Source organism: Nuphar pumila, chromosome 9 (genome assembly GCF_984573655.1).
Source record: "Nuphar pumila chromosome 9, dmNupPumi1.hap1.1, whole genome shotgun sequence".
Classification (NCBI taxonomy): domain Eukaryota; kingdom Viridiplantae; phylum Streptophyta; class Magnoliopsida; order Nymphaeales; family Nymphaeaceae; genus Nuphar; species Nuphar pumila.
The window spans coordinates 96,666,755-96,681,220 of NC_143257.1; the positions used below are offsets into that span (position 1 = coordinate 96,666,755).

Sequence of the window (14,466 nt, forward strand, 5' to 3'; positions counted from 1 at the left end):
ACATGATCCAAGGGCCAACCCCTATCCAATCATCCATGTTGAACACATCTATAACATCAGATTGAGTTAAAACAGCTTGCTACTATAAGATCCTTGGTCGATTGTATATAGAATTTCTTGTAACAACTATATATATATATATATATATATATATATAGAGAGAGAGAGAGAGAGAGAGAGAGTTGTGCAATCCTTAGGTGCACAGCTACAGACAGGATATGTGTGGCCATCCATCACAGGGTGTGATGGATGGCCACAGTTGAAAAAGGGGCAAAAACATGAATTTATGCATTTTTTCCCCTTTAGCACAGTTTTCGACCACCGCTAAATACAATTTTAGTAATGATGTTTGTGTCCTTACGTGGGTGTTAAGCAGTGATCGAAAACTGTCGCTAAAAAGCAAAAATGTGCAAATTCACATTTTTGCCCTTTTTTATGCATTTTTTGGGCGCTAGCTGTCCATCATGGCACATCGTCGTTCCACTGTAGCTGTGCACCTAAGGGTTGCGCAGCTACCACTTTTTTATATAGGTACACACGATTGGGGTGAACGCACAATCATCAAACGCATGTCCGATTTGTTTTTTTTTTTTCTTTCGTGATTTCTGAGCTTTAGCAGTGGTCACAACTGCGCTAAAGCCCTAGGCAGAAAATGCGCTTTTAGCAACAGTAAGGAACTGTTGCTAAAAGTATTTAAACCGTAAAACATGTGCCTGCCACTAATCACACGCACGGGGCAAACATCCACTGTTACGCCCTACTCTCTCTCTCTCTCTCTCTCTCTCTATATATATATATATATATATATAGAGAGAGAGAGAGAACATTCACCCTTCAACATTACCAAAATACATCCAACAAAATATTGGATGAGAGAGAAACATAGGAGTAAGACAGCCACAATCAAAGAGAGAGAGAGCATTCAAGGCACATTACTATTGATTACAAATCACTTGCTTTTCATATTTTTTATTTTTTTAGATTGGACCTTCTACAAAGTTTAATAAAAAATCAACTTTGAATCATGTAATTGTGACATGCAAGCAGGATTTTTATGAGCTTCAAAAATCAACTACTCACAATGCATTAAAATTTCATGAAAATCATATTTTTAGACCGAAATAGCATGATCCAAGGTTTGGTTTGATACTTAGAAAACAATCCACTCTGAACACATCCATATGGTTGGATTGAGTTTATAAAGACTGAATATATGATTTTCAACTCAATAGTTTGGTGCCTTCAGCAGCACGTGTGTATATATATATATATGGGCACCCATAACATCAAATGAGCGTATAACGATGCACTTTCATAGATTTTATAAAATTTGCGGTCATTAGCATGGATTTTATATATATACTGGGAGTTAAAAGGATCATTAGCGATTTTCTTCCCGCCGCAGCGACGGAAATGAGTTGGACAACAGTGGACACTGAGAGAGAGAGAGATTTCACAAGAATGGATACCTTCCACAACATAAAAACTAAAATGGTCTTGCCTTCAAAAGAAGAAAAAAGAAGACTTTAACCGGTGTCAAATCTTTTAGTAATTTAGAACAGCCGTAGTTTTATATTTAATCAACCACTATCGCCATGGCACAAAGTGACGCTCAACTGGTTGTGGTCTGTATTTACAACACCAAACTTCAGTACGATTCTTCACCTCTGCTGATGCCTTGCTTTTCTTAGTCTCTCCATCTCCCTTACAATCTGCCAATGCTCTAGAGATAAATTCTGTTCTCCATAGCTTATGGATATCAAGCGAGCCATTGTCAACCACCTGCAAAAGCCAGAAATATTTGGATGTAAAAAAATAAAAATAGGAAAAGGAATGCTTAGCAAGAAACAATGACCCCACTTCCCAGCAAAATAGTGCCTGGAGATGAGACAAGAAATTCTTATGGTGTGTTCCAATGCCTCATTTCTCAAATCCAAGGGATTAGATTTGAGACTCGAAGATCTGAGGTTCATGCATCTCTGACCCGGGTACCTAGGTCAGCCTAGAGATCCATGCATCTACATTAGAAAACGAATCTTAGCTCCTCATCTGAGATTCAGCATTTGAATCACTTTGAGTTGGCATAGACCCCATTTAGGACTGGAAAACGAGACTTCAGCTGATAAAGAGCTTTTTAAACTTATAAAATAGGCTCGGCAAACCAAACGCAAAGATGTGATGGGTTTGGCTGGGCTCAGCTCATATAGGCTCATTCATCAGTGAAAAATATATTTTACATATATTTTCTATTAGAACGCAGAAGTCGAAGTGTTTGGCTTGCAAGCAATAAGCTTAGAGTCCGAATCCTACTACTTGTATCTTTGAAACAATGCATTTATTTTGTAAATGAGCCAGTTCATAGGTTTAAAGTCAAATTCTATTTTTTCAGCTTTGAAAAAATGTCCTTGTTTGCAAATGAACCAGCTTAAGCTTCGCTTATGTAGCTCAGGCTCCCCATGAGCTCCTCAGCATTCAAACGAACCCTTAACTTTGGATGACTGGATCATAATGGTCCAACAGTTTAAAATTCAAAATGCAAGTTCGTTTTGAAAAATTCTACAACCAGCAGGAAGAAACAGAATAATCTGCAAACCTGCTGAAATCATCAGGCCCCAACATCCTATCTGCTTGTCTGGCAGCCACCATGTCATCTTCAATTGTCTGAAAGAAACACAAGAACATTAAGCAGCAGATAGTGTCAGAGGATCATCGTGGAGATTCTGTAAACCAATCAGTTTATTATCATATGCAAGTACACCAGAGTTGCCCCGATTCCATGATAGACACCTTTGTCTTTACTTGAGTTAACATTTTAAGGATTTGGACAAATATATGAAAGGAGAATGGCAGATTCAGGTATAGGATGGGCATGAAGCAAATCACCAACACAGTGCCTTGAAAGTAGGTTTCACCATGAACTATGGTTCACTCATTAATGGCAACCTACCTTTAGAGGCGTTTGAATGCATGGATACACTCCCCCTTTGGGACAAGTACATCCCGCTCCCTGTGCCTTGCAAATATGGATGCATGGGGCGAGGACCAACACATCCCACTCCATGCATTTTGTGCCAGAAATATGGGATACAAGAGGTCCGACTCTTGCACCCTGGACATGGGTGTCCAAGAAGCCCGCTTCCCATGACACAAATGCTACCTTAGGGTGTGTTTTCAGCCCCAGATGCAGGCCTCCGGGATGCCAGTCAAACACCACCACCCAAAAAAAAAAGGTCAAACTCTGGCATCCCATTGTTTTGTGACAAAAGAGCCCCAGCAGGGGCCATTTTGTCCCCAGAAACGGCCTTTGCAAATGCATGACAAACAGCTCGCGGGGACTGCAGTGTCTCCAGGCAGGTTTTGTCAAGCATTTCAAATGCCCCCTTAAGGTATGGTAAGCCCAACCTTGACCGGCACATTTAGATCAAACCTGATAACATGATCATGCTTGTCCTCATGCACACTCCCGCCTGGCCTTCATTATTGCAAAAGAAAAAACTTACAGAAGGCCAAAATTGCAGGAAGATGTGCTCTAGGTTTGCAAGACTGCTTTTCTGAAACATACTGTGAAAATATGCAGGATCTATTATTTTACAAAGATTGAAAGGGTATAAAGGATCATAAGAGACTGAATGACAAAATAAGTGAAGCCAAAGATGAAAGCTTTACAAATGCATGTGAAACAAAGTAAATAGGTAATTGCAAAATGAAACTAAGATGTGAATCATACTGTGTGTACAATGCAAAGCTCATAAGTTGAGAAGGTCCTCTGGTGTTTATGCCAAGAGCTTAATACCTTAATTTTTTTGAGAAGCCTTTTAGTGTGAGAAGAAAACTAGATGATTCAGAGGGATTTGTGACAATCTAGTCATCAACTCATCTTAAAGAGCTGGAGATGATTAGTGATCCAAAACAATCAGTTTATTGTTCATGTTAACTAACTAAAGTTTCTTTAGCTTTCCCAGAAAGTTATGCAAGTCCAGTTTTCTACTTGAGCTTCTTGAAAAGTTCTTTAGAAGGCAAGGATGATCAAATCATATACTTCACAAATATGCATATCTTAAAGAGACTGAAGCAACTCCACATGCAATATTAAGGCTCCAGATATAAAAAAGTACATTTTTTCAGTTTAAAAAAAGTATCACAAAGTCACCTCATTGAAGAACCACTGCTTGTTTGACAATTACCTTCACAAGAAAAAAAGAGTACAATCCTAAATGTGGCATACCTTCTGCATAGCAGGGTCAGTTGTATATGGGAGTGATCTCAGGGTGGTCAAGTACCATCTCCATGCTTGTAATTCTGTTGAAGTTACACTAGAACCAGAAGCAACTTCTGTAGGATGAAATGGCAGTACCACATCAGCTGGTGCAATGTTTGACTTCCCAGCAGAGATGACCAATACTTGAACATCTGCTTCCATATATAGCTTATAATATTCAAAATCATACTCCACCTGCACACCATGTTACCACGTCATGTAGTGAGAAAAATGAATTACTAAGTCCAAATTTTTCATTTCCTATTCCATATCAATTATGTCAGCCTGTGCAATGAAAAAATTACAAGTAGAAGAATATGCTCTAAAATCTCAGAAAAATTCAGACATGTGAATCAGGCTGGTAAACGAGCTGAATGAGCCAAGCTTGGGCTGCTTGGACTCAAGCTTGTTAAGGGTAAACCTCTGTCCAGGCTCGGCTCATGATGAGCTCATGAGCCAATCCATGCCCGAGCTCTTTATGAGCGAATCATGAGCTGGCTCATTTTATCAAAAAAAATGTGTTTTAAGTACTTTATGAAAATTTGATAATATATATAATACATTATATATGTAGAATATATCCTAGGTCGCATGGGTGTGGGTGCAGGTGCTGGGATTCGGCACTTCCAAAAAACCCGGGTGTGGGGGTGCGGAAATATATATATATATATATATATATATATATATATATATATATATATATATATATATATATATATATATATATATATATATATATATATATATAAGGGGTCCGGGTTCCCCCGACGCGGGTCCGGGGCAAGGACGTTCTGTTCCAGGCAAGGCCTAATCAATACCACCACCAGCTACGCTCACGTCACTTTCTAGCAAAATAATTAACTGGCCGGGCAAGGCCTTGCCCTTAGCTGCATGCCCTTTCCCCTCTAACCCACAAACCTCATTTCACCACACCATCAATGGTCAAGTGCTCACGTCATTTTTTTTATTGTAATGATTATAAAGAAGATCAAAACAAGACCCATTAGTTTAATTTAAGTAGAATATCATTGTATCTCCTTGGTCAGGATGTAATTACTCGGGCTTTAAAATCACCAGTCAATATCTTATTAGTTTTGACCTCTGTTTCCGTGACCGTACCTCCTCCAGCCATCTTTTCTTCCTTTACATTTTTAGATTTAACGTGTAGGGTGTGATGTGATTTGAAGTAATAAGGGGCAGCAGCGTTAGCTTTACTAATTTGTCCCAAAGGCCGAATGTTGGAAGCATGGGAAGCAGCGAAGGATGAAAGGGGGTGATTGGTTGCGCATCAGAGACCGGGGCAGTAGTAGTGCAGGCACAGCAGGGAGCTTTGCAGGCGCAGCAGCAGCAGCCATGGCCGTGAATGATTCCCTTTAGGTTGGTGGCTTCAGAGGGGAGCTGTTTTCCGTTTGTGGTCTGGTTTGCTGACTTTTGATAAAAAGAAAAAGCAAGGTTTTTTTGTGTAGTTTCCTTAAGAAAAAAGTAGTATTTTTCTTCTTCTTTTTGGTGGTTTTAATGGAGGTGGGTGGTGGTGTTCTTGAGATGGTAGACAAGAGAAATGTTCGTGTTGGTGTTGATGGTGGTGGTTTTGAGGACGGGGAGAGAGGAGTTGGTGGTGAAGAGAGGGAAGGTATTATTCCGGCGCCTCAAAAGTTGTCTCGCACCGACGCGTTCCCCTTTAGGATGCCTCCCTTCTCCCGTTGTGACAACAGCCCCACCTTTTATAACAGTGAGGGCAGGTCGAGTGATTTATACAATGTCCCCGGTGGTGCAGTTGCAGCAGGAGCTACTGCAACAAGGACTCTGCAACCTTTTCCTATTGCCTTCAAATCCCCAGGTATCAATTCTAAAACAACACCGCTTCCAAAACACCCTTTGCACTTTTCCGGCACCTCTGATTTGTCCAAAGAATCACCCTTATACCATTTCATAGGGCAAAATTTTAAAAAAAAATCAAAAAAATGGATCAAAATGACCCTGGGTGCGTTGACCCCACCCAGGGTCGGGTTGACCGCACCCGCTCCCGCACCTGCATCGCGTCGACGCGGGTGCGGTACCTGTCTGGCTGAATCCCTGTGATATAGAATATATCTAATACATAAAATGCATGTATAAAACATATGTAGTGTGCTTTATTTATATATATATGAGTAATCCGCTGGTTCTACCCACTTTTTCATTCTGCCCCTTCAAAATTGTAGTTTTTTTGTATTTTTTTCTCACATCTAACACCATAGGTGTGATCTATAGGGTTTTGTTTAGCGGGAACCGGCTTTTGGATCACAGGAATCTGACCTGTATACAGGTTTTTTCGGTGATCCAACATCAATGGCTATGAAGGCATCAATTTTTTTCAGCTCATAAAAATACATTTTCCATCGAAAAAACATGATCCAAGAATTGATTCCCACTAAATCGAGCATGCAAAACACAACTAACGGTTCAGATCTATCATAAAATACTTCAAACTATGGGGCCTAACGGGGCAGAAGGAGAAAAGTGGGCCTAATATGTTCATCTCTCTCTCTCTCTCTCTCTCTCTCTCTCTCTCTCTCTCTCTCTCTCTCTATATATATATATATATATATATATATATATATATATATATATAAACCAGCCAAGATTCCCTTGTTCATACCGAGCTTGGATACCTAAACAAGCTCGCTCATAGCTCGGCTCTCTGAGCCCAATTCATGAACCGAGCCGAGCAGATCTGAACAGCAAGCTGCTAGTCTCGTATATCAACCCTGCATGTGATATCACCAGTATCATCAGAAAAACTTATGAGACTGCTCTCAGAAACATGTCCTTCTATACAAAGCAATGACCATAATAATATCCCCTTGCTTTGACAAACTAGAGAAGCTATTTTCACATAGCTGTTTGACCCATCACAAAAGATAAAATAATTGTGATTTGGTCAACTACCTGAGTTAAAAGTGGTCTGGGACATATTGCATCAGCCCTACCAGTTTCCTGGCCATGACAATGCACAAATGGCAGGAAAAAATGGGAGAGGCCCAAACAATAATCCAACAGGCCACTGCCTGTATTTAGAAGGCCTGGTGGAACTTGATTCAAGGGCTTCTCGCCATGGTGAGATAGAAAACCAGGAGTGAGTTTGAGATGGTACCTCAAACCTGCCAGTGTCTGACCATGTTAATGCTGGTAGCTAATTGCTTGTTTGAAGGACCACAGAAAGTTGTCTGACTAGCTTATTTTTTCTCATTTTGAAATTGTGTGCATCACATATAGAAAGATCTATGGAAAATTACAAATTCCAACTCATCCAAAAAACAAAGGTTAAATAACAGTTTCTGGAAACCAAAAACAAACTAGTGAGAAATTTTCAACACAAAGAAAACGATAAAGCAAGCAACTTCCTTGGTCACATCACATTTGCTAGTCTTGTTTATAATGAAATGACTGATAAATTAAAAGAAACCATTTCCCCATTTTCACATTGTAGGATTGATTTAAAATAATTTAGTAGAAGCATAAACACACTGTTTATGTATATGGCTGCAAAAAGAGGACAAATAAACATCAGAAATGGTAGTGCATAAAGCTACCTTCTGCAACTCAAGCAAATCCTTTAGCAAATTGGCATTTCCCACTCCAACAGCATCAAGGGAGCCTGGCAGCAATTCAGTTTCATCAATTGTCAAATGGGTTCCCTGAGCTAGCTGCAGAGCTCCAGCCTCGAGCCTGAGGCACATAAACAATGTAACTGAATGGTGAAAAAGAAAGAATATGAAACAAGAAGTTGAAAACATTAGAGCAAATAGACAAGAAGGCAATAATGATTAATAGATAAGGATCCTTTTGCTCTTCTGCTTTTGCCACCACATAAAGTCTTCAGCATATTTCAAGTATGATGCATGTGATTACCAGAGAACTAAATTTAGTTGGCTTGATGATGTAATGGCCCTAGTACTCCTTGATCAAGACAATGAATGTGGATCAACTTCAAACAGGCATTCCATTAAGGTCACTGGAAAATTGTTTAGAATCTATAAACAGCTATTGTTGAGGAATGTAATATTATGTATCATTAGTGTGTGGGTAATACCCACTTAGGTATACTTCTCTTATGTAAGGGCATTTTTGTACTTCAGCATTCAAAGATTCAGTGGTCAAAGTTATAGAGCTTGTTTGGTCTAGATTTATCTTTGTGTAGTGACTAAGGGAGTAATAAATGAAACTCTTTTGAGTGGTCTTCTTCCTCAATGTCTATTTCTTCTCCTCTACTGTTGCAAACATGGTATCAAAGTCATGCTCACACAGATGAGGAGGTTGAAACTGTGATTTGGAAAGAGGGAAGAAGCCTATTCATCTTCAGCCGGTTTTCGGCATCAAGATTTTTTGTAAAACCCATGTTTTTACGAAAAAAATTGGACCCGGGTCGGATCCGAATCCGACCCTGATCCATACCCAGGTACCCCACTTACCCCCCCCCCCGACACTCTCTCTGTGTTCTCTCTCCCCCGCGTCGTGCCTCTCACCCCGAAGCCCTCGTCGGAGACCTTCGCCGAACTCCCTGTGACCTCCCTCTTCTATCCCTGCACTTTGTCTCTCTCACCTCTCCCTCGCTCGACTCTCGCAGTCGAACCCGCACCGGCCACTCCCCTCTCTCGACCTTCACTCGCCGGAGTGGCCACCATCGTCGGCGACCTCTCATCGGCCCCTCTCCTCCCTGTTCCAGGGTGCCACCACCGACCCACCTACTGCCTTAATCGATCGGCTTCACCCCAACCCGATCCACTCCCCTCTGTTGACTCGCTGGAGCCCACCCTCGTACAAGCTAACCACCGCCGGCAACCTCCTCTCTCAGGTAACCTCCCAGTGCCGCGTTCTTCTCTTCTCCTTGGAATCGCTAGGGAGGGGCGTCGCCCCCTCCCCGCCCGTTGTTACTTTGGTTTGTAGGGAGGGGCGACACCTCCCTCCCTACTCTCTCACCCCCTGTCTGGTTTAACAGGAGAGGGGTGATGCCCCCTCCCTGCTCCTTAATCTCCCTCTTTCGTTTCATAGGGGAGCGGCCCAACCCCCTCCCTGCTCTTTCTTGCATTTCGGTAGGGGAGGGGCGTTGCCCCTCCCTGTCTCTTGGTTGCAGCGAGAGGGGCATCGCCCCTCCCTATTTCTTTTTTTTTTTCAGGGAGGGGTGCCCCCCTCCTTGCTCCCCAGTGTCAAGGAAGGGGTGGTGCCCCTTCCCTCTACTCTCCGACATTAGGAAAGGGGCGGCTCTCAAATGTTGGGGAAGGGGTTGCGTCCCTTCCCTCTACTTCGGTCGGGCCAATGGGCAGGGGTTGCGCCCCTGCCCCTTCGTCTCCTTCCGTCTAGACAACGGACAGGGGTTATGCCCCTTGCCCCTTTGTCTCTGTCTATCAGGCGAGGGCAAGGGTTGCGCCCCTGCCCCCTCTCGCCTTCTGTCAGGCAGGTGGGGCAAGGGTTGCACCCTTGCCTCTCCCTCTCCTTTTCTGTTTTATCGGCGGGCAGGGGATGTGCCCCTGCCCCTTCCCCTTTTTATCAGATCTACGGGCAAGGGTTGTGCTCATGCCCCTTCTCTCTTTGTTGATCGGCGGATAGGGGTTGCGCCCCTGCCCCTACCCCTTCCCTTCTTTCTCCGTTGTTTGCGGGCAGGGATGCAACCCTACCCTATTTGGGGTCTCAACCCCCTTCTTTCTAAGTTTTAAGAATGTAAGTATGATTCTCACATTTTATTCTTTCGCAGCTCGCACAACGGATCCCGCCAACTCTCCGAGGCCTGATTCCTTCGTGACTTACACTCGAAGACGTACGCAACGCCACGACTCCCCAAGGTATGGGAAAGTTGCGCAAAAGACAATGAAAGAACTAAAATTAAGCAACTAAAACTAAAATGGAAAGAAAAGGATATTGCACGAACTAAAATTTAGCAACTAAAACTAAAATGGAAAAAAGGGACAAGAGAAAAATGTTTAGAAAACTTTGAAATATGCAATGGTTTTTTAAGATAGCCTAAGAGTGTAGGCCGATTGTGGCTTAGAAGAAGATGATAAATCTGGGTTTCGTTCGTATTCTGACTATTGCCATAAATACGAAACCCACCGATTTTATCAACTCCTTAGAAGCTAGTGCATGTGTCATTCGTGTAGGCCATGGTGGATTTGAATATGCATAAATGCATGACAAGCATAGCAGTTAATAGCTGAAAAGTAAACTATATGCAATGTAGCCTCGCTAAGCAGAAAAATAAACTCTTATTCCAATATTTACATTTTACAATTTGCATAATTAAAAGAAATAAAATAAAGAAAAAATACAAATTTGGATGTCCTTGCAAAATTAGCAAACTTGTAAGTAGAAAAATGTCGGCTTTTCTGGATTTATCCAACAATATCTAAAATTGAGGAATTTATCCAGATATAAGCTTTTTCCCATGTTTCCCTAAGATAAACATAAAATTGAATAAATAATAAAAATAAACAACTTTGAAATTCGGAATTTTGAGAAAAATAGCAAAAATACCCCTGAAAACAAGACTATGGCCTTGAAATCAGAGTTTTCAAAAAGATTTTTGTAAAACTTTGGATTTAGGGCTCAAATATAATAAAATAAAAGCCTAATCGAGAATGAAGTACCCTAGCATGATTATAAACAAGATCAAACATTAAAAAACATGAAACTTTTTATAAAAAAAAAATCAAAATATCACAAAAATAGTGATTTTCGCTAGTGTTTTACTCGAACCGGAACTCCACGGGCACCCTGTTTTGATGATTTAATCAAATAATATATCAAATGAACTCAAAAATCTGTAAAAATCGACATGGATAGTTTTGATAACCCTAAAATTAAACTGCATTCAAAAAAACATATTTTTGACATTATTTTAATATAAAAATTGAATAAAACCCTAAAATACGTGATTTTGCCCGCGGGCACATACCCGTCACAGTGTCAGACCCGAATCAGGTATCAAATCACCATAGAAATTCATAAAATTTTACAGAGAGATACTAGACAAAAAAATAAATATTTTTCTTTCTACAAATCGAAAAAATTATCTCCGGTTAGAGAGATATCGCTCCGACAATATACGCTTGATTCCAATGAATATATAACGAGTTGAAATAAATACATCCGATTTCGAATACAGAGAAATATAGCAAATCATGTTAAAAAATTATAAAAATTTAGCAGATGAATGTAGACACACCAAAGAAGGTTTTTCCTTTTACGGATCATCGATCGGATCTCTGATGAGGGAGATACGATTGATACAAATCGATCTAGGGTTTAGACTATGCATAACGAGCTCTATAAAACTGATTATACTTTCTGAGAGAGGAAAAATACTAAACAGATGCATAAAAATCCAAAAATTTTACAGAAAATACTAGACAGAATAATGAAGGCACTGCAACTTACAGATCTTCAATCGGATCTCCGATGAGGGAGATATCGCCTCGGCAAATCGTTCCTGAATCCACATAGCAATTTCACAGTTTAAAAAGTAAGGTTCAGTTTTCTATTTTTTGACAAGGTTACAGAACCCAAAATAATCCGATTTTTTTTATAGGAAATCACTGACATGTTTACGGTTTAACCCTAAAAAAATCATATTTTTTTTGACAGGAAATCGAGCATGAGATAACGTGGTTCCCGCGTGCCCGAAATCAAAAACATGTATTATCTGAAAAACACATGAACAAACCTAATTTAAACATGCAAGAACCATAAAAAAATATAAAATATGCAATGAATCATATTTTGATGCTTGAACATGTAAAATAAGCATTAACGTGATAAAATAAACAAAAAAATCAGGGAAAGCATGGTTGAAATTTGATTTAGCCGCAAAAAGAGGGATTCGACTATCGAATGGTCGAATCTCGATCTTTTTCGGGCGTTTGATATAATAAACTCATAACCAATAATTTCAATAGATTAGAAACATGCAATCGGCCATGGATGATATGTAGATCATCATATTGAATATTTTTAGGGCTCCCTAAATGAAAAAAAATAAGGAAGAAACTCATGCATAGGGGTGGCAATGGCTAAAAATCTTAAAAAAATAAGAGAAACTAATAAAATAGCAAAGAAAGCTAGAAGAACTGTTACCTTGGAGGCTGCTGCAATGGAGGAGAGCTTGAGAGGAGGAGGCCACAAATTTGGGGAGAGAGAAAGAGGTGAGAAAAGCCCTCTTGACCCCCCATAGGGTCCCTATATATAGGTTTTCAAGCATTAATTAGGGAGAGTCCTAATTGTTTTAAAATTTTCTTAATTAACTTAATTAGGGGGGGGGGCAGCTTTTCTAGATTAGGTTTGACTATTCAACCTTCCTAATTAGGCCCTAACTAACTTAAAAGTCTTCATTCTATTAAAATGAGTCCAAATGTGGGCGCCACCCGCTGTGGGCCGACACTTGGTTTTTTTTAAAACTCTAATTTACAAACATTAAAAACCAAGGTTAAAATGAAAAGTAAAAATGAGATTTTAAAATCAATTTTGACTCTTCTAACTCCTAACCTAATTAAAACACTGACTAACCCTAACTCTTTCAAATGTGACGCCACCGAGAGTGGGCCCCACTTGATTTTTCAAAAGCGATTTTTAAAACTTGAAAATGAAAGTTTTCAAAAAGAGGTTTAGGATTTGGAATTGAAATTGAAAGTTTTTGAACCAAATAGTGTTCTGACTGGATCAGAACTCTTCCAGATATGGCATCAACTGAGTGGGCCCCACGTCAAGGTTTTGAAAATGTTAAAATAAAGACTGAAAATGGTTTCAAAACTGAGTAAAAATCACCGAATGAAAATCAGAAGTTTTAAAAATAGAGTCCTAAGCGAACTGAAACTCTAGACTAGAGACTTAAACCGACAAAAACTCTAAAATTTAGGTTTTTGAAAGCCAAACGAAGAGGTTTTTGAAAGATTTTCTCAAAATAAGTGAAAATAAGTCAGAAAAAGCAGTCAGAGTTAGATTCCTAACTTAACCGAAACTCTAAAATAGAGTCATGAATCAACTGAAACTCTGTGAAATGGACTAATTTTTGAAAAACAAGTAAAGAGAATGAAAATGGAAGTAGAAACAGAAATCTGAATGGAGTCCTAACCGGATTAGGACTCTGGGACAGAATCTTGATCGGACTGAAACTCAAGATTTTTTGGTTTTCTGACAATAATTGAGAGAGTTTTTAGAAAACATGTGAAAATAGGATGAAATTTGAAATCAATTTTAGAGTCCTAATCCAATTGAAACTCTAAGACAGAGTCCTAGTTCAACTGAAACTCTAAAGTTTTGAGTTTGTTTTCGAAAAACAAGTAAAATAAAGGTAACAGATGAAATCATGTTAGAGTTTTGAACCGACTGGGACTCTGGGAGAGAGTCCTAATTCGACTGAAACTCTAGAATTTTGCTTCTTTTGAAAAACAGATGAAAGGATTTTCGAAAACAAGTGAAAATAGCAACAAGCAGTGAAATCAGAATAAAGTTTTGACCCGACCGAAACTCTGGGGACAGAGTCCTAATTCAACTAAAACTCTAGAATTTTGGCAATTTTGAAAGATAAATAAAGGAGTTTTAAAAGGTTTTCTCAGAATTTGATAAAATGAGCTGAAAAACGAAGTTAGGGTCGGAGTCCTAGTTCAACTGAAACTCTTGAAATATAGTCCTAAGTTGACTAAAACTCTACTAAAGTGAATTTTTTTTTTTAAGACAGGCGAAAAGGTTTTAAAAACAAGAGAAAATGAGAGTTAAAACAGAAATCAGAACAGAATCCTGATCCAATCAGGACTCTAAGACAGAGTCCTAATTCGACTAAAACTCTAAAAATTTTGATTTTTCTGAAAATCAGACAAGAAGATTTTGAGATTTTTTCACGAAAACAGGTGAAAACAAGATGAAAATTGGAATCAGAATTAGAGTCCTTATCCAATTTTGACTTTGGGACAAAGTTCTAATTCGACTAAAACTCTTAAAATTTAAGGTTTTCTAGAAAACAAATGAGAGGATTTTAGAAAACAGGTGAAAATAAGATAGAAACTGAAGTCAAGTTCAGAGTCCTGATCTGACTAAGACTCTGGGAAAGAATCCTAATTCGACTAGAACTCTGAGAGTTTTTAGTTTTCTGAAAAGCAAATGACGAGATTTTAAAAAGGACTTTTGAAAACAAGTGAAAATGAAATCAGGATAGAGTCCTGATTCGATTAGGACTCTGGGGC

General features: G+C 39.4%; 1 protein-coding gene across 2 annotated transcripts in view; it reads right to left on the bottom strand.

The window, feature by feature from the left end:
• Window positions 1-1,466: 1,466 nt before the first annotated feature.
• ETG1 (E2F target protein 1 (ETG1)) overlaps window positions 1,467-14,466 on the bottom strand; it is a 34,059-nt gene continuing 21,059 nt past the window's right edge. Inside the window, exons 11-15 of one of the 2 annotated variants that reach the window (XM_090017699.1) lie at window positions 7,831-7,966; window positions 4,226-4,453; window positions 3,501-3,551; window positions 2,594-2,661; window positions 1,467-1,782 (exon numbers count right to left, since the gene is read on the bottom strand). In XM_090017699.1, coding sequence (XP_089873825.1) covers window positions 1,662-1,782; window positions 2,594-2,661; window positions 3,501-3,551; window positions 4,226-4,453; window positions 7,831-7,966 — 604 coding nt within the window. In that variant the 3' untranslated portion in view covers window positions 1,467-1,661. The remainder of the gene's footprint in view (window positions 1,783-2,593; window positions 2,662-3,500; window positions 3,552-4,225; window positions 4,454-7,830; window positions 7,967-14,466) is intronic. The other variant, XM_090017700.1, reaches the window with a different exon arrangement.